This window comes from Borostomias antarcticus, assembly GCF_949987555.1.
Source record: "Borostomias antarcticus genome assembly, chromosome: 18".
Lineage (NCBI taxonomy): Eukaryota > Metazoa > Chordata > Actinopteri > Stomiiformes > Stomiidae > Borostomias > Borostomias antarcticus.
The window spans coordinates 11024886-11049561 of NC_140251.1; the positions used below are offsets into that span (position 1 = coordinate 11024886).

The 24676-nt window shown below is 50.5% G+C and overlaps 1 protein-coding gene across 2 annotated transcripts in view; it reads right to left on the bottom strand.

Moving 5' to 3' along the window:
* The window catches only part of banp (BTG3 associated nuclear protein), a 40359-nt gene that overhangs the window by 8981 nt on the left and 6702 nt on the right, over window positions 1-24676 (bottom strand). The window contains exons 7-12 of one of the 2 annotated variants that reach the window (XR_014630884.1): window positions 24009-24248; window positions 20489-20644; window positions 16012-16142; window positions 13426-13497; window positions 12636-12760; window positions 11135-11179 (exon numbers count right to left, since the gene is read on the bottom strand). Coding sequence is in view for 1 of the 2 variants with exons in the window: in XM_084453179.1 (XP_084309305.1) it covers window positions 11135-11179; window positions 13426-13497; window positions 16012-16142; window positions 20489-20644; window positions 24009-24248 (644 nt within the window). In the remaining variant the exon portion in view is untranslated. The remainder of the gene's footprint in view (window positions 1-11134; window positions 11180-12635; window positions 12761-13425; window positions 13498-16011; window positions 16143-20488; window positions 20645-24008; window positions 24249-24676) is intronic. The other variant, XM_084453179.1, reaches the window with a different exon arrangement.

Here is a 24676-nt window from a genome sequence, read left to right on the forward strand (position 1 = left end):
GCGAGCGTGTGTGGTGTGAGCGTGTGTTTGTGTGTATGTGTACCGCTTGGGAGAGTTTGTGTGTGTGTGTGTGTATCTATGGTTTGTATGTGAGTATGTATGCCGTGACTTCTCTTCAGCCATCCAAAGACACCTCTGGAACAAAGTCTTACTAGGGCCAATAAACAGCTCACCAAGCCAGGTGTGTGTGTGTGTGTGTGTGTGTGTGTGTGTGTGTGTGTGTGTGTGCGTGCGAGTGCATGCGTGTGAGTAGAGCATGGTTGACGAACACTTGTCTGAATCAATTAAGGGTTAGGTCCTCAGACCCTCGTGAGAGAAAAGTTAGCATTCTCAGCTGCGAGCAAACAGAGGGGTTTAAGGATTTGGAATGGTGTGTGAGATCCCCGTCAGCATGGCTCACATCCCATCCCACGACTCCCTGCCTGTCCAGGGGAGGGTTCACCCCTAGTATCTGACCAACAATGCCTGGAACGGGAGAACCATTCCTCAGAATCACTCAGAACCATGGCTAACACATACTCATTACTATGCTAGCTCCAACACATGAGAGGTCTCCCGGGCTCTGGCTGGATCACAACAGCCTGCCATCTCAACTCTCTCTTTGAAACCCAACTCTCCCTGTGGAATGGTCCAGCAGCTGGCCTGCTCTGGCCGTCTCTTGTACCCAGCAAAGGTGTCTCGTCTCCAGCTACTACTGAGAGGCCACCCCCCCCCCCTGGACCAGCCCATTCACACCATCACACACCTGCCTATAAAACAAACATGCCACTACACCTCCAATAACCTAATTTATGCACCGCACTTCGCAAACTGACCCGAGGCCCAGACTACATCCATGTTCAGCGATTAGCTAAGAGAGGATCCGGTTAGAAGACAGGAGTGGCTGCTGGCTGAATGAGCTTTGACAGTTGGCGGTGCTTAAGTTACTGTTGACCTGGGGTCTGTGAAAGAGGACGCTTACGTAAGTGTGCCTGCAGGCCGCCCAGAAGAAGGGAGAGGGGAGGAGAGGACAGGAGATAGCGAGAGGAAGGGAGAGGAGAGGGGAGGAGGGTAGGGGAGGGGGAGGAGGTTAGAGGAGGGGGAGGAGAGGAGAGGGGAGGAGTGGCCAGGAGAGGAGGGGGGGCAGAGAGGGGAGAAGGGGGAAGAGAGGAGGAATAGATGTGCCGAACAATCAAGAGCATCCTATATTCACGGCAGTTTACTAGTTGCCATGAACTTCTGTAAACAACAAAATGCGATATAGAAAAGTGGAGAACAAGTCTTTTGCTGATGCCATAATCCTTTCAGCAGCAGCGCAGACTGGCGACGGAATACCAGAGGAGTGGGGAGACTGGCCAGAGAAGAGAGACGTGCAAACAACAACAGCAGCTTAATGTCATAACCAGTAAGTGAGCACCCAGACTGAGACACCGTAACCAAGTGAGCAAACATGACCCTTCCCCCCACGCTCTTGCTCTCTCCGTAGAAGCACGTCCAACTCTTCAGTCTGTCCATATGAATCCAGTTAAGGCGGAATAAAATTGAATAATGGACAATGCAGAACAATGAGACAAAAACAATGTGGCTTAGCTATCTCTTGCGAGACCTGTTGGTTAGAATTAAGGCCAGACTTCCAACCTTATTTGCATCAGGATCTTTCTCAATCAAATGATAGCTTTTCGCAATGCTGAGAACTGGTAAGAATTGGCCAGGGACTCTTAGGAGGTACCTGGCGCGACACCCCGCACACGTACGTGCGTATGTGCAGACGTGTAAAAGCTCTCATCCACAGCATCATAAGGTTGTTCCAATGTTTTCTCACTAATCGTAACCGCACACACGCACGCACGCACGCACGCACGCACACACAAACACACACACACACACAAAGTTCAAATTAAAAAAAGAGCCACGCAAGTCCAATCTCCTTCCCGTCATCCCCAGTAGAGCCAGTCTCCTCTCAGAGCTACTCTGAAAGAAAGAACACAGTCAAAATTTGGACCAGCTGGAACTTCCTTGCTGGAACAGTCTCTGCACGACCGTCAACCACGTCTGCATCTGCAGCCCTCCTGAGCTGTGGAACCTCGACAGAATATGTGTGACGTGTGGACCGAACCACTGCACCCCAGAGCGACAGAATATGTGTGATGTGGACCGAACCACTGCACCCCAGAGCGACAGAATATGTGTGATGTGGACCGAACCACTGCACCCCAGAGCGACAGAATGTGTGATGTGGACCGAACCACTGCAACCCAGAGCGACAGAATATGTGTGATGTGGACCGAACCACTGCACCCCAGAGCGACAGAATGTGTGTGATGTGGACCGAACCCCTGCACCCCAGAGCGACAGAATATGTGTGATGTGGACCGAACCACTGCACCCCAGAGATGAAAGACCTGCAGATGGCCGTCAGACACCTTTCCTAGATACGTGAGAGAGCCGTAACAGGCCAGTCGGAGGCTAGAGGACACAAAGTAACAGCTCCACACTCTGGGTGTAAGCTGCCCTGTGTGTAGTTTCAGGTCAAGGACCGATGTACCCCCCCCCCCCCACCACCCCGATTCTACACCTGAACTCAGAGAGCGCACCCGAGATCAACATGCAGGCCCTAACCAAAATCCACCAATCCCTCTTCATGGCTCAACCTTTTGTTCCTGCCTTTGAGGATAATGTTCGAGGCTAGGGTCTGTTTAGAGCATCCAGTCACCCTCTCCAGCCTGGATCTAGGTCTGGATCTGGGTCTGGATCTGCGTCTATGGCGTGGCCCAGAACCATGATGTCCTTGAAGCTCTCTCAGTCTTGTATCATAGACTGCTGGCTCACATCACCTCCCACACAATGACTTTTTCCACTCCAGACTCCTGACACCTGCATTAAATCACATCCTCTCACCACATCTCCCCCTTGCACACTGGGACTCAGACCCGGGGCAGCTCCCCCTTGCACACTGGGACAGTTTCTGTCGGAGCCCACGCGTTTTTTTTAAGTTTTTTTTTGTTTGAATTCAGAACTAATCAGAACCAGAACATCAAAGGGCGCCGAGCTGAGTCCAACGACTGAAATAACAATTGTAATTTAGCGTGCCTCTTAACGAAGCGCAAACCTCACTGAACCGTTTCCTAGATCTCACAGAACTGAGCCCCAGCTTGGCCCCGCTGATTGACAGATCGGCTGTATAAATCCAACGTTTCAAACGATGACTCGGTCATGTTTCTGATTACCCTGCTTGTTTAGGCCGTGCCCATGGGGATGATCTACGCCCGCCATAAACTCCAACAAGCTGAAACATCGCCGTGACCTCGCAGAAACCCCCGCATTTAGAGAACGACCAGCAGGGCCGTGGCCATGGCGCCGGGCTGCTGCGTTCGCACAGCCCCCGGACCAGAATGCAACGGTCCCTGCTCGCCTTCTCACGTCTCTTCCCATGTAGGAGGCGATTGGCTGAAGACGCGGAAGAGGAGTCTGTCGCTGAAACTACTCTTCAACCCCAGGCAGGAAGATAATTCCTTTTAGCAGGACTGTCCTCCTTAGCTTCATCACCCCTGTCGAGAGTCATACACATCTACTGTCTGTTCTCTGGTACTGTTTCATCAGTTGGACTGTGTCTGTGTAGGCGTCTCCCGGTCAAGACCCTGTCTGGGGGATGGGATATCTGGAGAGCTGGAGGCTACTAGTGGGCTTTCTGTAGACCTGGGGTCTACCTGAGACTCTGGGTTTGACTGAGGGCTTGGGGGGGGGGGGGGGGGGGGGGGTACCTGGGGCTGGGGGTCTACCTGGCGTTGGCCAAGGGCTTACCTGGGGGCTTCCTGGGGACACCTGAGAGCTAGGGCTTACCTGGGGCTGGGGGTTACGTGGGGGTTACCAGGAGGTGGGGGTTACCTGGGGCATGTATGGGGTAGCTTAAGCACTGACACTCACAGGCACAGTCCAAAACACGCTCGCACATAGTTTCTGTGGTCTCTGTTGTGAGGAAAGCCACTCCCACTCCATTGAAATTGGATGCTGACCTGGGATAAATTCCATTCAGTTTACACAAGTTTACAATGTAAACTTTACATTCAGTCGCCCCTGGCTCAGTGGTAGAGCGGGTCGTCCAATGATTGTAGGGTCGGCGGTTCGAATCCCGCCTCCTCTTGCCCACATGTCGAAATGTCCTTGGGTAAGACACTGAACCCCAAATTGCTCACAATGAGCAGGCTAGCACCTTGCATTGGTGTGTGAATGGGTGAATGAGAGGCCATTGTAAAGCGCTTTGGATAAAAGCGCTATATCAGTGCAGTCCATTTACCACTAAACGTGCATCAAACCTTGTGTGTTTCCGCTCCGCCCTGACCCCATTCCCCCTACCCCTCTCGCCATGACTCGCTCTCTCCTTCCCTCTCTCCTTCCCTCTCTCCATCCCTCTCTCCATCCCTTGTTCTGAATCAAATAATGCTTATAGCCCCTCGGACTATGTCAACAACATTCTTGGATCGGGAGAAAATTGCATGATTAATAACAAGGCCCAGCAGTCCGGCTTTGACTCCCAGTGTGTGCGGATGCAGCCTCTCCAGCATCTGTTTTGAGTGCAGAACATTGCACACGCGGACAGACTCGACCTCGAGAGCCACACCTTCGCCGTGGCAAAGCTCAGCACAGGCGTTGAAGGATATGATGTCACTGCTGGCGGCACACGTGGTCCACGTGTCTGCGCGCACACACACACCCCCTCCTCTTCCTCCTCCTCCTCCCCCCTGCCTTCTCCATCTGCCTCTCCCTCCTCCCACCCCCCCCAGTCTAACTAACCTCCGTCCGTGGCCTGGTTCTATGTTTCTCGTCTCAGGCAAACGGGAAAGTTCTCCATCAGGCTCTACCTCTCTTCCTCTCCTCCCCCTGTCCTCTCCTCTCTCTCTCTACCTCTCCTCCCCCTGTCCTCTCCTCTCTCTCTCTACCTCTCCTCCTCTCCTCCCCCAGTCCTCTCTTCTCTCTCTACCTCTCCTCCTCCTCCTCCTCCTCCCCCCGTCCTCTCTTTCTTCCTCTCCCCTCTCTCTCTTCCTCTCCTCCCCCTCAGCCTCTCCCTCTGTTCCGTCTCCTCCTCCTCCCTCCCTTCCGGCTCAGGTCCGGTTGTGTGTTTCCTGGTAGCCGGACCGGAGGGACAGGTGCTGCAGGGTCTCCAGGCTGAGCCCTGTGTTCTGGACCCTGGTGTCCTGTGACCTGGTTCCCACACTGACCCAGAGCAACAGAACTCTGGAGGCTCCGGCAGCTGTGAATTGAACATATGCTGACAGGATGAGGGCTGGGTCTCGATGAAGGCTGGGGCGGGGGCTGAGGCTGGGGCTGGATGAGGCCTGGGGAAACGTTGCTTTTTATGTGAAGTTCCACACGGGCATCAGAAAGTGTGACTCAAATCTCTATGCCTCTCAGTTCTGTTACAGTTCTTCTCCCTGACCACACCAACAGCAACATCTCCTCTATTCGCTCTGTGGGTCCTGCCTGTATGTCTCCATCACAACTTTTCTCCTTCACCCCCCCCCCCCCCCCCCCCCTCTTCCGTCTCACTCTCTCCCTTTCTTTCTCCCCTCTCTCTCCCTTGGTCCCTCTCTCTCCATCTCCTCTCTTCAGGTCCTCCATTCTGTTCCCATTAGTGCAGGGTGAGACCAGAGCAGAGGGGTTGAGTTCAGGAGATAAGAGGCGTTGGAGGGCCGGGGTGCCGACAGTGGAACAGTCCATTTCTCTTACAGTTTCCCAGGCTAGCATCACCCCCCCTCCGTCAACATGAAAGGGTTTTAATAGACCGACCACGCAATCTGGATCCAGCGCTACCCTGACCCCCCCTCAGCCACATGACAGGAGAGGAGACGGGATGAGCTGACAATGAGGGATTTATATACACATAAAACCAGAAACACACACACACACACAGAAACAGACACACACACACACACACACACACACAGATACATACATACAGAAACAGAGACACATGCACACACAGACAGACACACAGAGGGTAGACAGACACAGAATCTTGCACGCATACACGCACACGCACACACGCACGCACACACACACACACACAAACACACACACACACACACAAACAGGGACACACACAGAACAGACAGACAGGGGCAGACAGACAGGGGAGAGACTAGCCAGAACAGCCAGATATACCAGCCTGGTCTCACCTGGCAGACGTCAGAATTTGACGTTTGTCCATCGCCTCCAAGCGTAATTTCTTGACGGCATCATACAGTTATAAACGTCGGCAGACGATGTGGGATATGCCTAAGTTTTTGATTGGTTGTTGTCAGAGTTTTGTGGTTGGTTGTTCACATTAGAACACGTGATGGAAGAGTGGTATAAATTTGCGAGCGCTTTTGAGGGCGAGTTGGGTGGGTCAAACAACATTGGTGCGACAACACCAAGTGCAAAACTAGCTGGCAAAACTAGCAAACAACAACAACGTTTTACAAGCAACTAGCAAACAAGACTACTAGCCAACTAGCTCATATTCTTACTGTCATTATAGCTCAGTATTCTGACTGTCATTATATACACACAGATAGAGGGCAGACAGACACAGAAACACGTGCGCATACTCACACGCACGCACGCACGCACACACAGACAGAAACACAGATAGATACACAGACAGACACACAGACGGACAAACAGACAGAGATAGAGAGCAAAGACAGACAGACAAGACAGGCATATGACAGTCAGAAAGACAGACAGACAGATAGGGGGTGGGCAGATAGACAGACAAGACAGAAGACAGTCAGAAAGACAGACGGGGGATTCTACAGTTAGAACGCAGTCCCTGATTGGTCTGGTAAAAATGTAATTTCTGGAAATTGTGAGAGGGGGAAGGACAGACTGATCTGTGGACAGAAACTGTCACAAATCGGCCCCCATGCTCATTTGGAGTGTGTTTGTATGAGAGCTGTGTGCTTGTTTGTTGCCGTTTTTTTTCTTCTTCCTTGGCTCTCCCTGCACACCTGTATGGCAATCAACACACCTGCAGGCAGTCACCTCAATCTTCTCTCCCTAGAAAAGCTCTTCCTGTCTGCCAGTCTGCGCCGGAACGTGTGTCATTCATGGTCTGTAGGTCAGCACACCCAGCTAGTCCTAGAGCAGAGTAGAGAGGAGTACACTAGATGTTTTGCCTGTCTGCCCGTTTGACACACTCTCTCTCTCTCCATCTCCAGGACCTGTCTGAGCCACCCGCCAAGCCACTCTGAGCTAACTCCTCGGGATTCTCAGAATCAAATAAACTCGATAATAAACTAATAAACTTGATTTTGCTCAGACCTGGTTGTCCGTCTGCTTTTGGGTTCGGCCTAGATACGTGACAGTAACCGAATGTGAGCTCGCAGCAAGAGGCCAGCAAGGTCTGCGTCACCCCAATCACACATAAAAAGTGTTTTTGTGTAAGACATGTTTATAAGACAGACCATAAACTGTGCTTTAAACACTCATTACTTGGTCCCTGCATCTCAGAGATTAACTTTCTGTGTTCCTCCCTCCTCCAACATCAGCACTCAGCCATCAGTCAAACTGAAACACACTGCAATCCACTGTAGCTAGCTCAATCACACACACGCGCAGGCACGCACGCACACGCATACACACACGCGCGCACACACACACACACACACACACTAAGACACACACGCACTAAGATACACCAGGCTCTCAGAAGAACAATACCCACAGTCAGCTCGAGCTATTCCTGACTCACTCCCTGGGAATAAACCAGCACACAGCACAGGGATGCTGCCATTGAGTGTGTGTGTGTGGGTGTGCGCGCGTGTGTGTGAAAAGCCAGACCTGGAACAGAAGGTTAGGAGGATAAATCACGTTGTGTTTGTGTTGGCCGGGGGCTGGTATCATTTTACAGACACAATCAAACGAGTACTACAAAGACAGAGAAGAGGGGAACTTTACTGGAGGAAGCGTTCACACCCTGCCTGGAGAATACAGGCCTTGCTTGAGTTCCTACAGACTGGGAGATACACTAAGATAGAAACACTCTGCTCTACACCACTCTGCTCTGCCATACCTTACTCTGCTCCACTCTACTCAGCTCTACAACACTGCTCTACCATACCTTACTCTGCTCCACTCTACTCAGCTCTACAACACTGCTCTACCATACTTTACTCTGCTCTATTCTACTCTGCTCTAGTTAACTCTACTCTGCTCCACTCTAGTCCACTCTGCTCTAGTGTACTCCTCTCTACTCTGCTCTAGTCCACTCTGCTCTAGTATACTCCTCTCTACTCTGCTCTAGTCCACTCTGCTCTAGTATACTCCTCTCTACTCTGCTCTAGTCCACTCTGCTCTAGTATACTCCTCTCTACTCTGCTCTAGTCCACTCTTCTCTAATGTACTCCTCTCTACTCTGCTCTAGTCCACTCTGCTCTAGTATACTCCTCTCTACTCTGCTCTAGTGTACTCCTCTCTACTCTGCTCTAGTGTACTCTGCTCTAGTATACTCCTCTCTACTCTGCTCTAGTGTACTCCTCTCTACTCTGCTCTAGTCCACTCTGCTCTAGTGTACTCCTCTCTACTCTGCTCTAGTCTACTCTGCTCTAGTGTACTCCTCTCTACTCTGCTCTAGTCCACTCTGCTCTAGTGTACTCCTCTCTACTCTGCTCTAGTGTACTCTGCTCTAGTGTACTCCTCTCTACTCTGCTCTAGTCCACTCTGCTCTAGTGTACTCCTCTCTACTCTGCTCTAGTCCACTCTGCTCTAGTGTACTCCTCTCTACTCTGCTCTAGTCCACTCTGCTCTAGTGTACTCCTCTCTACTCTGCTCTAGTCCACTCTGCTCTAGTGTACTCCTCTCTACTCTGCTCTAGTCCACTCTGCTCTAGTGTACTCCTCTCTACTCTGCTCTAGTCCACTCTGCTCTAGTATACTCCTCTCTACTCTGCTCTAGTGTACTCCTCTCTACTCTGCTCTAGTGTACTCCTCTCTACTCTGCTCTAGTGTACTCCTCTCTACTCTGCTCTAGTCTACTCTGCTCTAGTGTACTCTGCTCTAGTGTACTCCTCTCTACTCTGCTCTAGTCCACTCTGCTCTAGTATACTCCTCTCTACTCTGCTCTAGTCTACTCTGCTCTAGTCCACTCTGCTCTAGTGTACTCTGCTCTAGTGTACTCCTCTCTACTCTGCTCTAGTCCACTCTGCTCTAGTGTACTCCTCTCTACTCTGCTCTAGTCCACTCTGCTCTAGTATACTCCTCTCTACTCTGCTCTAGTCCACTCTGCTCTAGTGTACTCCTCTCTACTCTGCTCTAGTGTACTCTGCTCTAGTGTACTCCTCTCTACTCTGCTCTAGTGTACTCTGCTCTAGTGTACTCCTCTCTACTCTACTCTAGTCTACTCTTCTCTCTTGTACTCTGCTCTCCTGTTTTCTAAATAAAGACTAGGAGCCACACTGTAGTTGATTGTCAAGAGGTTCAAAGTGTTAACAGTGTGTTTGTGTGCCATTACCGGTGGTTTCGGACAATAGGAACCGTTCACCACAGTGACGGAATCATCTGAACTAGGTTGTACAACTTCTGTATAACTGTTTTGGTTTTCGGATCCAAATAGAAACCAGCACCAGGTCAGAGCCTGAGCAAACATCCCAGTCAGCACACTGTCTGGAACACAGACTGACCAACTCAGAGGGTTTTCTGAGGACGCGCGTGTGTGTGTGTGTGTGTGTGTGTGTGTGTCTCTCTCTATCTATGCATGTTGTGTGTGTGTATGTGTGTGTGTGTGTGTGTGTGTGTGTGTGTGTGTGTGTGTGCGTGCGTGCACACAGTATGCATGTTGTGCGTGTGTGTGTGTGTGTGTGTGAATATGCATGTGTGTAAGGGTGTGGGACAAATACCTCATAATACTTGGAAATGAAATAATAACAAATGTCCAGCCAAACACTGACGACCCAACATCACGTCTTGAAACATATCTCAAACACACACATAAACACGACATGGTGTCTACACACACGCACACACGCACACACGCACACACGCACACACGCACACACTGTGCACAAGATGGATAAGCAGGAGTAAACTGGCACTCTATTGGTGCGTGCATACGGAAACCTGTCCTAAAGGCCGGAACCCACCAATCAGGCTGTTCTGCCAAAAACAACACAGAACACGGAGCACACAGGACAACAGAGGCCAGACAGGGAGCGTGAGAAATTAAGCACTTGGACCGACATGATGAGGTCATGAATATGGAATAACTATCTGGTCTGCAGCGCCCATCTGTGATCTGTGGTCGTCACACAGGCCTGAGGTGCTTTGGTGCGGAGCCTGCTTTTCATCCTAGAGTAACGGTCTGAGATACAGGAAGTACCTTCTGTTCCCAACTCTCAACACAGAGAGGTCGGGGGAGACGGGGGGACAGGGGGGGACAGGGTGTGCCACACTAGCAGCTCAATGTTTTATCCTGCCTCACCAACAGAGCTTATTCAACGAAGTTCTTGCACATACATTGTTTGATTTGATAAATGTAATTGTTGTGCTTGACATTCGTTTTTTTTGTAAACCGCAAGGGAGAGATAGAGGGGGTGGGGGGGGGTAGAGAGTGAGAGCAAGAGAGAGAGAGAGAGAGTGAGAGAGAGAGAGAGATATGCAGAGCTGGCTCCTATTCATGTGCTATATGCCTGAGGGCCTTGCAGGAGGGAGGGTTCTGCAGCCCTCAGCCCAGACCCACCTGTCCATCCTGGATAACCCTGACCCAGACCCACCTGTCCATCCTGGATAACCCTGACCCAGACCCACCTGTCCATCCTGGATAACCCTGACCCAGACCCACCTGTCCATCCTGGATAACCCTGACCCAGACCCACCTGTCCATCCTGGATAACCCTGACCCAGACCCACCTGTCCATCCTGGATAACCCTGACCCAGACCCACCTGTCCATCCTGGATAACCCTGACCCAGACCCACCTGTCCATCCTGGATAACCCTGACCCAGACCCACCTGTCCATCCTGGATAACCCTGACCCAGACCCACCTGTCCATCCTGGATAACCCTGACCCAGACCCACCTGTCCATCCTGGATAACCCTGACCCAGACCCACCTGTCCACCCTGGATAACCCTGACCCAGACTCCCCTGTCCATCCTGGATAACCCTGACCCAGACTCACCTGTCCATCCTGCCCAACATGCACCTGGTGGATCTGGAGGTTCCCCTAGGAGAGAGAAGACAGGGGTCACTCCAACACCCTGGCAGCATCTCATACACACACACACACGCACGCACAACACAAACTCAACATGTCCTCACAAAATGACCAATATACACACACAAACTGAATCAGTGGCCGTTCTTCTGAACAACCCCCCCCCCCCTCACACACACACACAGAGCGCACACGCATGCACACACACACACGCAAAGACATCGCAAGAGAAACAATGCCAAATTCAACTTTCTGCCGTCTCCTCCTCACTGACTGTTTCATAGATGTAACCCTCCTGTCTGAGCCACCATATGGCCTGGGAGCTGTGTAATATCTCCCAAATAACTAATTTCCTTCTCAAACATCCTGAGACCCATGTGCTTTGATGAGAAGGGCCCGCGCCTAATCTAAACACACTCCCTGAGTGGCAGTTGAGAGAAATGGGATTTTGTTGCTAAGCTTTGAACTCCAAAAACAAACAATATCATTGAGTGGGACGGGGAAAAAAATAGTTTTTTGGCCTCGTCCACAAAGAGCAGGAAAGGCTTTGGGGATTTCCCCCCTCTATTTCTTGATGTCTCTCACTCCATCCCTCCGTCCATCCGTCCCTCGCTCCCTCCATCCCTCTGTCCCTTCAGCCCTCCGTCCCTTCAGCCCTCCGTCCCTTCAGCCCTCCGTCCCTTCAGCCCTCCATCCCTCCGTCCCTTCATCCCTCCGTCCCTTCATCCCTCCGTCCCTTCATCCCTCCGTCCCTTCATCCCTCCGTCCCTTCATCCCTCCGTCTCTTCATCCCTCCGTCTCTTCATCCCTCCATCCCTTCATCCCTCCGTCTCTTCATCCCTCCGTCTCTTCATCCCTCCGTCTCTTCATCCCTCCGTCCCTTCATCCCTCCGTCCCTTCATCCCTCCATCTCTTCATCCCTCCATCCCTCCGTCCCTTCATCCCTCTGTCCCTTCATCCCTCCTTCTCTTCATCCCTCCATCCCTTCATCCCTCCATCCCTTCGTCCCTTCGTCCCTCCGTCCCTTCATCCCTCCGTCCCTTCATCTCTCCGTCCCTTCATCCCTCCGTCCCTTCATCCCTCCGTCCCTCTGTCCCTTCATCCCTCTGTCCCTTCATCCCTCCGCCCCTTCATCCCTTCATCCCTCCGTCCCTCCATCCCTTCATCCCTCCGTCTCTTCATCCCTTCATCCCTCCGTCCCTTCATCCCTCGCTCCCTCGCTCCCTCTGTCCTCAGCTCTTCTGACCTGAGAGAGCCTGTTAAACACCTGGTCATTAGCATGAGTGTCATGATGACCCTGTGTGTGTTTGTTTCTGCGCATTTGTTTGTTGGTAACTATGTGTGTGTGTGTGTGTGCGCGTATGCTCACGCATGTGTGCTCACATCTGTGTATGTGTGTTTGAAGGGGTTGGGGGGGGGGGGGGTCGCCTTCAGAGAGTGGCGCCTCAGAAATATCTCTCCTCACATCTTATTACAGCAGCTAACTATGATGCCGAGGCAGGAATTCCTCCCAGACACCCAGTGTGGTTTGGAGTCCGGCTCCTTCCATTGTGTGTCCAGCACCGCTGTCTGGTGAGGGACGACAGACATCTGGGTATTATGTGGAAACAAATATAATAAGTCATGCATAAGCAGATGTAAACAGCCCTCCTTAACATTAAACATCTGCTGCTGCTGCTGCTAGTGAGAGAACACGGCCGACTAACCGAGCTATGGTGCCCTCTGCTTCACCACACTGGACTGGAAAAGTGCAATAAGAAGATTAAATACAATTTAAAGACAGTGATTTGCACACTGTCTTTAAATTGTATTCAATCTACTTATTGCACTTTTGCACAGTATTCGAACCAGTCACTTTAGCTAAGTACTGTATGACATGTATGCCCCTTATTTGTAAAATGTGATCCTGTGTAGTTTGTATCTTGTTGTGTGGTTCGTCCTGTTATGAAGAGCGCACTGAAACAAAACGACCTGAAAAGTTGTATGGCAATAAAGTATTGAATCTTGAATCTTATTGAATCTTGACTGACTGACCAATATGTGGACCTGACTGACTGACTGACTGACTGACTGACTGACTGACTGACTGACTCTGGGTCTAACGGAGAAAGCAGACGAAAGTCTCGCACTCATTCACTCACACACACGCACGGACGTGCACGCACGCGCGCACACACACACACGCGCGCGCACACACACACACACACACACACACACACACACACACACACACACACACACACACACACTCTTACCTCACTGTCCTGTGTGATCTGCACCTCCTCACCCTGTGGAACCTGGGCAATATGGAGATGACCCTGAGGAATCTGAGAGAGAGAGAGAGAGAGAGAGAGAGAGAGAGAGAGAGAGAGAGAGAGAGAGAGAAAGAGAGGGAGAGAGAGAGAGAGAGAGAGAGACAGAGAGAGGGAGGGAGGGAGGGAGGGAGAGAGGGGGTGTGAGAGAGAGGGTGAGAAAGAGAGGGTAAGATAGTGAAAGAGAGATCAGTCAATATAATAAGAAAAACAATTTGTGTTTGTGTGCGTGTGTGTGTTTCATCTATGTGTGTGAGAGTGTGTTTGTCTGTCTCATCCCTTGTTATTTTATTGTATTGTGCATCCATTACATTGTTCTATTATCACTATAAAGCACTTTTATTGCATTCACTTGTATGAAAATGTGCTATATAAATAAAGATGATTTGACTTGAGTATTTATGTATGTGTGTGTTAGTCTGTGTGCGTGTGCTCTCAGTCCTCCGGCAGGAAGGGAGGACGCACAGCTGAGTGTTACTCCCCCCTCCTCCATCAGCAGCCTGGCTCCCTGCCAGGACGTATACTTTATACTTCCTCCCCTCTGTTAGCAGTGCTCCTAAACGTTGCTCAGCTGCACTCCCAACGGGGACTTCATTCACCAAGAACGGACAACCTAGCTTTTGGAATCTGAAATTGATCTGAAGTCATCTGAAGTCATCTTGGCACATCTCCGTTTAACTCATCGTCAATGATTTGGACGGCTTCATAAATTGTCCCACATCACCCGGGCACACACAAGCCTAACACTCTCTTTAATCTCGTTTCACTTTATTATTCAGCCTGAACAAGCTCCCACTGTAGCCGTTTTCCCACATGGGGGAGTCCTCAGAGATCAGTACAACCCCTAACCAATCGCGCTGCGCAGTTTTAATTCCGCCATTGCATTCAAAGGACACTGATTGATCCGAGTTGGAATTCCAATCAAGAAATCATTCTGGACAAGAGCCTTTTCCAGACCCTGAATCACATTTCGAAAATGACAGCGGCTGCGACATTCAGGGGCTGGAGCCAGGCTATGAGCACACATGCTACAGAGAAACTAACAGCATCAGCTGGGTTGTACGGCCAAGCTGCAGGAGACGCTGTCTGATCGCTCCGTCCAGAGATGAGTGCTGATGGACACAGACAAGTTGTACTTCGTTCGGGGAGGGTGGACTCATTACAATCAACTGGGGGACCAGAGGACAGGTGGAGCCGAAGTGTGCCAAACTGATACGACCGCTCCCGACCTCCACCTCCTCACACACTCCTCCTTATCCCCTCCTCACACACTCCTCCTGACCTGCTCTTCACACACGCCTGAACTCCTTCTCACACACTCCTCCTGACCTGCTCCTCACACACTCCTCCTTCTCTCCTCCTCACACACTCCTCCTTCTCTCCTCCTCACACACTCCTCCTGACCTGCTCCTCACACACTCCTCCTGACCTCCTCACACACTCCTCCTGACCTCCTCCTTACACACTCCTCCTGACCTGCTCCTCACACACTCCTCCTGAACTCCTCCTCACACACTCCCCCTTCTCACACACTCCTCCTTCTCTCCTCCTCACACACTCCTCCTTCTCTCCTCCTCACACTCCTCCTTCTCTCCTCCTCACACACTCCTCCTGACCTCCTCCTCATACTCCTCCTTCTCTCTTCCTCACACTCCTCCTTCTCTCCTCCTCATACTCCTCCTTCTCTCTTCCTCACACACTCGTCCTTCTCTCCTCCTCATACTCCTTCTCTCCTCCTCACACACTCCTCCTGATCTCATCACACACTTCTCCTGATCTCCTAATCACACTCCTCATGATCTACTCACACACTCCTCCTTCTCTACTCCTCACACACTCCTCCTGACCTCCTCCTCACTCACTCCTCTCCTCCTCACACTCTCCTCCTTTCTGGAAGGGGGGTTGGTGTTGGTCCTGCTCCTCCTGATCTCCTCTAGTTTGTGTCTCTCTGGCACAATGGACCAGCACTTTAAATACTAGAAAGAGAGAATCCTGCTGCTTGTCCTCCATCCAGACTGAGCCTCTCAGGAACTGGGGAGTCAGACTCGGTCAGCCATATTGTTCATTTTATCTATCGTATGTGTTAGTGCGAGATGGGGTTGGGGGTTAGGGTCTTGGGGGGGCTTGTTTCTGTGACCGAAGAGCTCAGGAGACAGCCCCTGCCCGGACCTGACTGAACAGGTCACTTCCTGTATGCCCGCCCACCACAGCACTGTTGTCGACCTGACTTTGACCTCCGACCCCTGCAGCTGTCTGAGGGTCGACCAATCCCTGAGCACGGATCTCTCCTACACTGACAGTGACTTCCTGTGGAGTACTGTCAAGGTTCAGTGTGTGTGTGTGTGTGTGCGTGTGTGTGTGGTAACTGTGTGTGTGGTTAGGTTAGGAGGAAGAGGAGGATGAGGAGTAAGATGGGGGGGGGGGTGAGGAGAAAGAGGGTGAATTGGTAGAGGTAAAGAAGGAGGAGGTGGAGGAGGAGTAGGAAGAAAAGGAGATGGAGGAGGAGGAGGGAGAGGAGTTGAAACTCACCACCTGGACCTGTCCGTCCTCCCCGATGCGGTGGATCTGCACCTGCTGGACCTGCTGGTTGGCCAGGGTGTAGTGCAGCGTCTGCTGGGTCGCGCCCTCCATGTGGGTCACCTCCCCCACAGCGCCCCCCTCTGGACAGGGAGAGGACAGACGTACAGGTGTGAACAGAGGAATCTCGAATCATTTCGAGTTTCACTTAAACTGTGCATGAGTGAGCACATTCAAACACACACATGCACACACTCCCTGACTCGCATAAACACACACACAGACAGAGGGAAGTCTTCTTAACCCCTTGGGAACGCTTGGCCACCTCCAGGACATCTGCGGGACATGCTGTATATACTTTATCAAACACATCTAAATACACAATATGGACTCTCCCGACAGCAGTCCCCATGGCCTAGCAGCCAAACACAAACAGTCCATCCACAGTCTATACACACACACAGTCACACCAACCCCCAGCCCTGACCAGCCCACGGACCCACCACAGACCAGACCAGCCCTGACCAGCCCTGACCAGCCCACGGACCCACCACAGACCAGACCAGCCCACGGACCCACCACAGACCAGACCATCCCAACCCAGCCCACTGCCCAGACCAGACCAGCCCCGACTAGAGCAGTCAAGACCAGTCCAGACCAGCCCCGACTAGACCAGACCAGACTAGACAATGGACCCACCACAGACCAGAAAACACCAACCAGACCAGCCCAACCCAGCCCACTGCCCAGACAAGTCCAGATCAGCCCAGACTAGACCAGTCCAGACCAGCCCCGACTAGACCAGACCAGACTAGACAATGGACCCACCACAGACCAGAAAACACCAACCAGACCAGCCCAACCCAGCCCACTGCCCAGACAAGTCCAGATCAGCCCAGACTAGACCAGTCCAGACCAGCCCCGACTAGACCAGACCAGACCAGCCCAGACTAGACCAGTCCAGACCAGTCCAGACCAGCCCCGACTAGACCAGTCCAGACCAGCCCCGACTAGACCAGACCAGACTAGACCAGACTAGACAATGGACCCACAGACCTGAAAAGACCAACCAGACCAGACCAGCCCAGCCCAGACCGGACCAGTTCATCTCAGCCCAGACCAGACCAGCCCAGCCCAGACCGGACCAGTTCATCTCAGCCCAGACCAGACCAACCCAGCCCAGACCGGACCAGTTCATCTCAGCCCAGACTAGACCAGCTCAGACTAGACCATAGACCCACCACAGACCATAAAAGACCAATCAAACCAAACCAGACCAGCTGGTCATTAAAGCCCCGCCCACAAACTAGCCAACTAGCCAAGATGCTTTAAACAGTTTCAGAATTAAATTTCATTGTTTCGTAGCTGCCTGCTTGAAAGGCTGAAAGATCTAAAAATGACACTTTCATTACACTTCTCAGTTAAACCAGGATAAACTGATGTGCTGATCATTGACGAAAAAGTTGAAAGGGAAAGACTATCTGGGCATTTAAAAACACTAACACTGAACACCAAATGCCAAGTCAGAAATCTAGGTGTCATGTTTGATTCATGTTGGATTCAGATCTTAATTTTGAGAAATCACTTGAGAAACATTGCTAAGGTGAAACCTTTTCTCTCCCAGGCCGACACTGAAAGACTAATGCATGCTTTCATCAGTAGCAGGTTAGTTTACTGCAACACTCTCTTCTCTGGTCTACCAAAGAAAGCTATTAGTCAACTTAAAATAGTACAAAATGTTGCAGCACGTGTCCTCACTAAAACCAGGAGGAGGACACACATCACACCAGTTTTAAAATCACTGCACTGGTTACTGGTCAGTTTTAGAATAGATTTTAAGATTATTTTATTAGTCTATAAGTCATTACATAATCAAGCACCTAAATACATATCAGATATGCTTTAAAACTATACACCCAGTAGGTCCCTCAGGTCCTCTGGTACTGAGCTTTTAACGGCCCCTAGAGCCAGGACTAAGGGGAGGCATCTTTTAGTTCATCCCCAGCCTTTGGAACACCCTGCCAGAGGACCTGAGAATGTCTGAGACTGTGGTCCTTTTTAAGGAAGATCTTAAAACACACCTTTTTAACATTGCTTTTACCATATAGTTGTACTTGTTTTAATAGCTTAGTGTTCTTAATTTGCATTCTGTTTCATAGTTTTTATTCTATTTTACACTAACTTTTAATTTTTAAAGTCGCACTGAAATGAAAAAAGCATTCTGTCCCATTTTGGTTCACATTATTGGTCAAAGTGTTGTACGATGTAGCCAAAACATTTACAAAATTCTACTTTTGTTGTAATCTTATATCAAAGTATATAATTTCTTACTTCCTGGAAAACGGTAGGTCACGTTCAGTGACGACATCAGGTACCTTAGATTTTAGGCCAATAATCTCACGACATCCACCCGTCAATCAACGCTATCCTTCTATCGAATCCGTCTAAAGTTCTTAAAACCCGTCCACTTGTCAATGTTCCAATCAAATTCCTCTAAACATGTCCCACCCTCATAGCTTGTTTGCGTCGGAAATACATCAAACTACGGAAGTTAGATGATCTCAAACGTCCGTTTCAGTGCGACTTTAATGCTTTTACTTTTATTGTTTATTTTAAATCTGTTCTCACTGTGTTTGTATGATGTATGTTTTTATCAGTCTCCTCTTATATAAAGCACTATGTGCTACATTGATTTGTATGAATGGTGCTATATCAATAAAATGACATTGACATCGACATTAAGGATTCAACACGTCAAATGTTATGGGAAGACATGGCGGCAAGACGGCCGTTCTACAACCAGCGACTGGTCTTGACTGCAGTACGTGAGCCCAGCATGTGAGCCCAGCCAGGCCGGGCGGTGAGCGCGCTGGACCATAACGCAGATCCCAGTGAGCTCGGCCGGCCTCCCAACATGGCTGTGTGACCATAACGCCTCCCCCGCCGCTCGGCTGGGCTGGACCATGTGAAAGCGCTTCCCTCCCTCCGGCCGTGGCCAGACGCCAGGACAGAGCCAGGTGGCTCGTAGAGAGGCCTGCAGATCTTATGTTGGCACTCTGCCTCTCCCCCTCCCTCCCTCTCTCCCTCCCTCCCTCACTCCCTCCCTCCCTCTCGCTCTCTTGGGTTAATTAATAAATAACAGTTTTAAAAACATTCTCTTCTTTCCGGTATATTAACAGATAGGGCAGGGGTATGAGAGATCTGTGTGTGTGTGTGTGTGTGTGTGTGTGTGTGTGTGTGAGTGTGTGTGTGTGTGTGTCTGCTACAGAGCGTGTGCAGTGAATATGGGTGTTGGCGTGCGCACTGTGGACTAGTAGTGTGTGTGTGTATGTGTGTGCACACGTGTGTGTGTGTGTGTGTCTGCTCTGGAGTGTGTGTGTGTGCAGTGGGTGTTGGCATGTGCACTGTGAACTAGTATGTTGTGTGTGTGTGCGTGTGTGTTTGTTTCTGTGTGTGTGTGCGTGTGTGTTTGTGTTTGTGTGTGTGTGCGTGTGTGTTTGTTTCTGTGTGTGTGTGCGTGTGTGTTTGTGTTTGTGTGTGTGTGCGTGTGTGTTTGTGTGTGTGTGTGTGTGTGTGTGTGTGTGTGTGTGCGTGTGTGTGTGTGTGTTACTGTAGGCTCTGGAGTGTGTGTGTGTCTGTGTGTGTGTGTGCGTGTGCGTGTGTGTGTTACTGTAGGCTCTGGAGTGGGCTGACAGGATATGTGGTTTTCCTCTGTGGTGCTGCTCTCTGGATTCAGGGTGAGAGCTGAAGGGTCTCAGAGAGGGGAGGACAGCAGGTCCTGTTGTGTAAAGATTACAACCATCTGCCTAAACGTACACGCACACGCACACACACACACACACTCAGACACACACACACTCAGACACACACACACACACTCAGGCACACACACACACACACACACACACTCAGGCACACACACACAGGCAGATACCCCCGTGTCTGCTATGAATGTCCAGTACAGCCACTAACCCTGTCCTCCTGCGTCTCTCCCTCTTATACTCTAAACAGGTCCTGGACTGCAGGCCACCCTGTAGCAGGCCGTGGAGAATTTGTTATCACTCAGATATATTAGAGACTACAGGGATGGATAACACATAATGGCCGACCATGTAGGCAACTTCTCTGTAACTATTTGTGCACTCTCCTGTTAGTCATGTCTCTCTTATGAAGTATCTATAAATGCGCTATACAAATAAAGTTTGATTTGATTTGATTTGATATACACACAAACGCGCGCGCGCGCACGCACGCACGCACACACACACACACGCATATACACACGCGTGCACACACACTCACACACATGCGCACACACACTCACACACATGCGCACACACTCAGGCACACACACACACACACTCACACACACACACACACACATGTGGCACTCAGGCTCTCTCACACTGTTACATGAGTCAACAAAAGCAGTGAGTGTGAGTATGGGTTTGTTGGTGTGTGAGTTTGTTGGTGTGTGTGCGTGTTCTACCTGAGCCACCTCCACTGTTGCGCTTGGAGAAGCTCTTGACGGCCAGGCTCTGCCCGCGCTGCTTGCGTCTCCACGCCGTGCGACACTTGGAGTCGATGCTCTGCTTGATGCGATACCAGTCCGACTCACTGATGCCAAACTTGTAGAACAGGTGACCTGGGAGCAGAACAGAGGTCAAAGGTCAAATATATGAAACTTAAACCTTGCAGAGTGGCTTTGTCGCCAAACTCAACGAAGCCGCTGTCCGAGCAGGATGCACAAACGGTAGTCCACATTCCGAGTCACCGAACACGTTTGCGCCTGCAGCACAAACCAGGTCAAACGTCCTGTAATTATTCCCGATATCCTTTCCTGAGGAGCAGCCATATACAGGCACATACAGACGCGTGACAAATGAAAGGAAAATCTGGAATAAGTTCATGGAGAAACATAACCAGTGCAGGTGTACAGCACGGCGCCGGCCCAGCAGACCTCAATTCTGGATCAAGACGGCAAGCGGAAAGGATCCGAGTGACTTTGAAAGAGGGCTCACGGGCAGGAGCTCCAGTCACGAACACTGCTCAATTGGCTGGTGTTTCGGTAGCAACGGTGACAAAAGTGGCTGCTCAACTGGCTAGTTTTTCAGTAGGAACAGTGACTACAGTGACATCTGCATTTAAATCGATGGGAAAGATATCAGTGGTCGGTAACTGTGGTCGAAAGCTCACATTGGGTGTCCGCGACGCTTGTGCATTATTAGTCTAGTGCCTAAGCAAAAACAGAACAACAACTCTTCCTCGTGTGTCAGAATGTCAAAGTGGGACGCGATCAGACTGTGTCAGCAAGAACAGTCCATCGACTGCATAGAGAGCGATATTGTGGTATGGCTGCAGTCCGTAAACCCTTCATTACACCACAGGCATTGGTCTACAGAGATGGGTATGCTTGAATGCCGTGAAATAGCCTACTTGACCCCTGCAGAGAGTGGGTTCCGTTGGCTCTGTTATACTGTGGTCGGCAATTTCCTGGCATGGTTTGGGTCCACTTGCCCCCAAAGGGAAGGGTCATACAAATTTATTCGGATGATGAAACATTTCTATCCTGATGGAAGTGGTCTTTTCCAGGATGGCACAATGCGCCCATCCACAGGGCACAAGGGGTCACCGAGTGGTTTAATGAGTATGAGAATGATGTGAATCATATGCTATGGCACCACCATCACCAGATCTCAACCCAACTGAACACCTATGGGAGATTTTGGACCAACGTGTTAGACATCGCTCACCACCATCATCAGACAGACAGACAGACAGACTTTAATAACACCGAATGAGGGAATATCTTTTGGAAGACTGCTGTGTCATCCGTCCAGAGACTTACTGTAGGTTAGTAGAATCTATGCCAAGGTGCATTAAAGCTGTTCCGGTGGCTCGTGGTTGGTTTTTCCTTTAATTTGTCACCCTGTACATACTGTACACACTTCATGAGAATAGTTTTGACTGAACCATGTTCCACCACGGTTGGACGGCCGTGAAGAGAACGGGGAGAGGTAATACTGGTGGTGTGGGCGTGAGTGTGGCGTTTGGGTGGGGTATAGAGAGAATAGGGAGTGGTTGGGTATGTCCCTCATAACTAATGAGGGTCCTGTATGGACAGGTGCTATGACTCCAGTCTCAGGGAGAGAGGGAGGGAGGGAATCACATACCTCAGTGTCAAGCCCTATCTGGCCTGGCACACAACCACACTGCTGGTGGGAGGTACAATGAACCAGTTACACACACACACACACACACACGCACACACACACGCACACACGCACGCACGCACGCACACACACACACACACACACACGCCTGGCACAGTAGATCAGAGGCCTATACTACGAAGCGGGATTTGAGGGTCAGCGAGGTACTGTAACTTCAGGTTCACTCTTTAAAGAGGTTGGTGGTTCACTCTTTACCGGGGCATATTGCCAAGGTAACTTATGGTGTGGTAACTTGTGATGCCCACCTAACCTGCTCTGGAGCAGGTTCCAGAATGTTCCAGATAACAGATCCAAGGAGTATGAAGCACCGCCGCCTACTGACCAACCAATTCTCTTGGAAAATCACCAACACCATTCCTATAAGATACCGTGGACCTCAGTGCGTGAATAGTGAGAGTTAGGGAGGCAGGAGCTTTTAGACAACGACAAAACCCTTTGGCTTTACTGATGAGTTTATATATGAAGGATACAGATTGTCAGTACAGTAGGGATCTTCTTGTGTCATATGTTGCTACTGCGATACATGGATTATGTTTTATATTTGTTCTTTATTTGCTTCCAAAACCATTTAACAGCTGAAAGGGTTGCAGCTGAAAGAAGGTTTAAATTGTCTTCCATGCCAGAAGAACCTCACATCTAAGCAACACATTAATTTAATGGAATACACTATTCTAATTATAGTCAGGTCTACTCATGCCTTAAGATGGGGCAGTGATATTGACAAACCTATTAACTCATGCATTCACTCTGACATTTTTTTTTGCCAGCTTTCCTTCCTGCCTTTGGCAGCAGCAGCTGTGTTGCTTTTAGCCTGGATTATACTTTTAAATTCTGCATATTTGTTTAATATTATACGCTGCTCTTCTTGTGTAAAATATGTGGCTCTGGTAAACTTGTTTGACCGTGTATGTGATTGGTCATATGGTACAAACACCACCCCTTTTACATGAATGTGCTCATCGCTAGACTAGGAAAACCTGGGTTGACTTTATGAGTTGATAACCACTGTTGCGACACCAGTTATGCGTGGTTGCGGTTGTTAGGCTTAGTGAAGCTAACGAAAAGATATCCTGCATATGTTGAACTTGCTTCGTAATAGGCCTTTGCTAACCAAAAGATATCCTGCGTATGTTGAACTTGCTTCGTAGTATTATAGGCCTCTGGGTGATATTATTGCTTGCCCCTCAAGTCCATAGCCAGAGGACTGTCATAAATATCCCTTTACCAACCCCCAGAACCCTGGTACCCTTGGAACCCCCAGACCCCAGAAACCCCGGACCCCAAGAAACCCTGGACCCCCACAACCCCAGAACCCCCACAACCACCGGACCCCCACAACCCCCAGAACCCCCGGACCCCCACAACCCTTGGACACCAAGACCTCCACATCCTTACACCTCAGTCCTGGTGGGAGAGTCGAGGGCTCGGTGCATTAGGACAGCCTCTGTGAGTGAGCATGGTGACCCACATGTGCTTGTCATGTGGAGACTCTGGAACGTTATGATTGCATGTCTGTGATGACAAGCGCGTGTTGTTGTAACCTGCCCTGGGAATGCACGCTGTCGGTCCGTTTGTGAGCTCACTCACTGGAGGGGTGGAGCACGGGGGAGTAAGGCAGAACACAAACCTCTGTCGTTTGGGGAGGAGGAGTGAGGAGGGACAGAACTTCAAAGGCAGGATGAACAACTCTGACCAAGCTCCGCTGGTGTGAGACCCTGTTTATCTTCCTCTGACAGCGTTTCCTCTGACTTCGGCGCGCGCGTCTCTGCTACTCACAGCGGATGCCGTAGATCATGAGCGGGTCCAGCTGCTTCTTGCCGTGCTTGCCCTGCCCGGAGAGGTTGGACATGGCCTGGATCTCGCGGTGAAACAGGTAGTCCAGCAGCGTCAGCGCCATCTTCTCCGCCGAGCGGCAGTTGGTGCTCATGTGGAGCATGTCGGCGGGCGACACCGGGCACCGGACGCGCATCTCCGGGTTGTTCTCGTCACCCAGCCACGTACCCCCGGGGAAGTCCTCTGCAGGGGGAGAGAGAAGGCCGAAACACACACACACGCTATGAATTAGGGACACTTGTAGGCAAACGGGGTACAGAGATACTCAGGAACTGCAGCACTTCTGTGATTTCATCCAATATCTCTTACAAGACCAGGTACCACAGCGCCCCCATGTGGCCACCGCTGGGAGTGCAGCACATGTCATGGTTCACTTCCTCAGTACATTTACAGTAATAGTAAGTCTAAACACAAGGGGATGTGTTACATCTGTGTTGTACATACAAAGTGTGTGGTTGTCTTGTACACCAAGTTAGTACACACACACACAGCTGCAAATAACTGACACACAGCTGTAAATAAATGAATAAATGAGGCTCTTTGAAGCTGACCAAGAAACTCACCTCAAACCACTCAAAACAACCTGAACAATCAACAACAACAACACACGC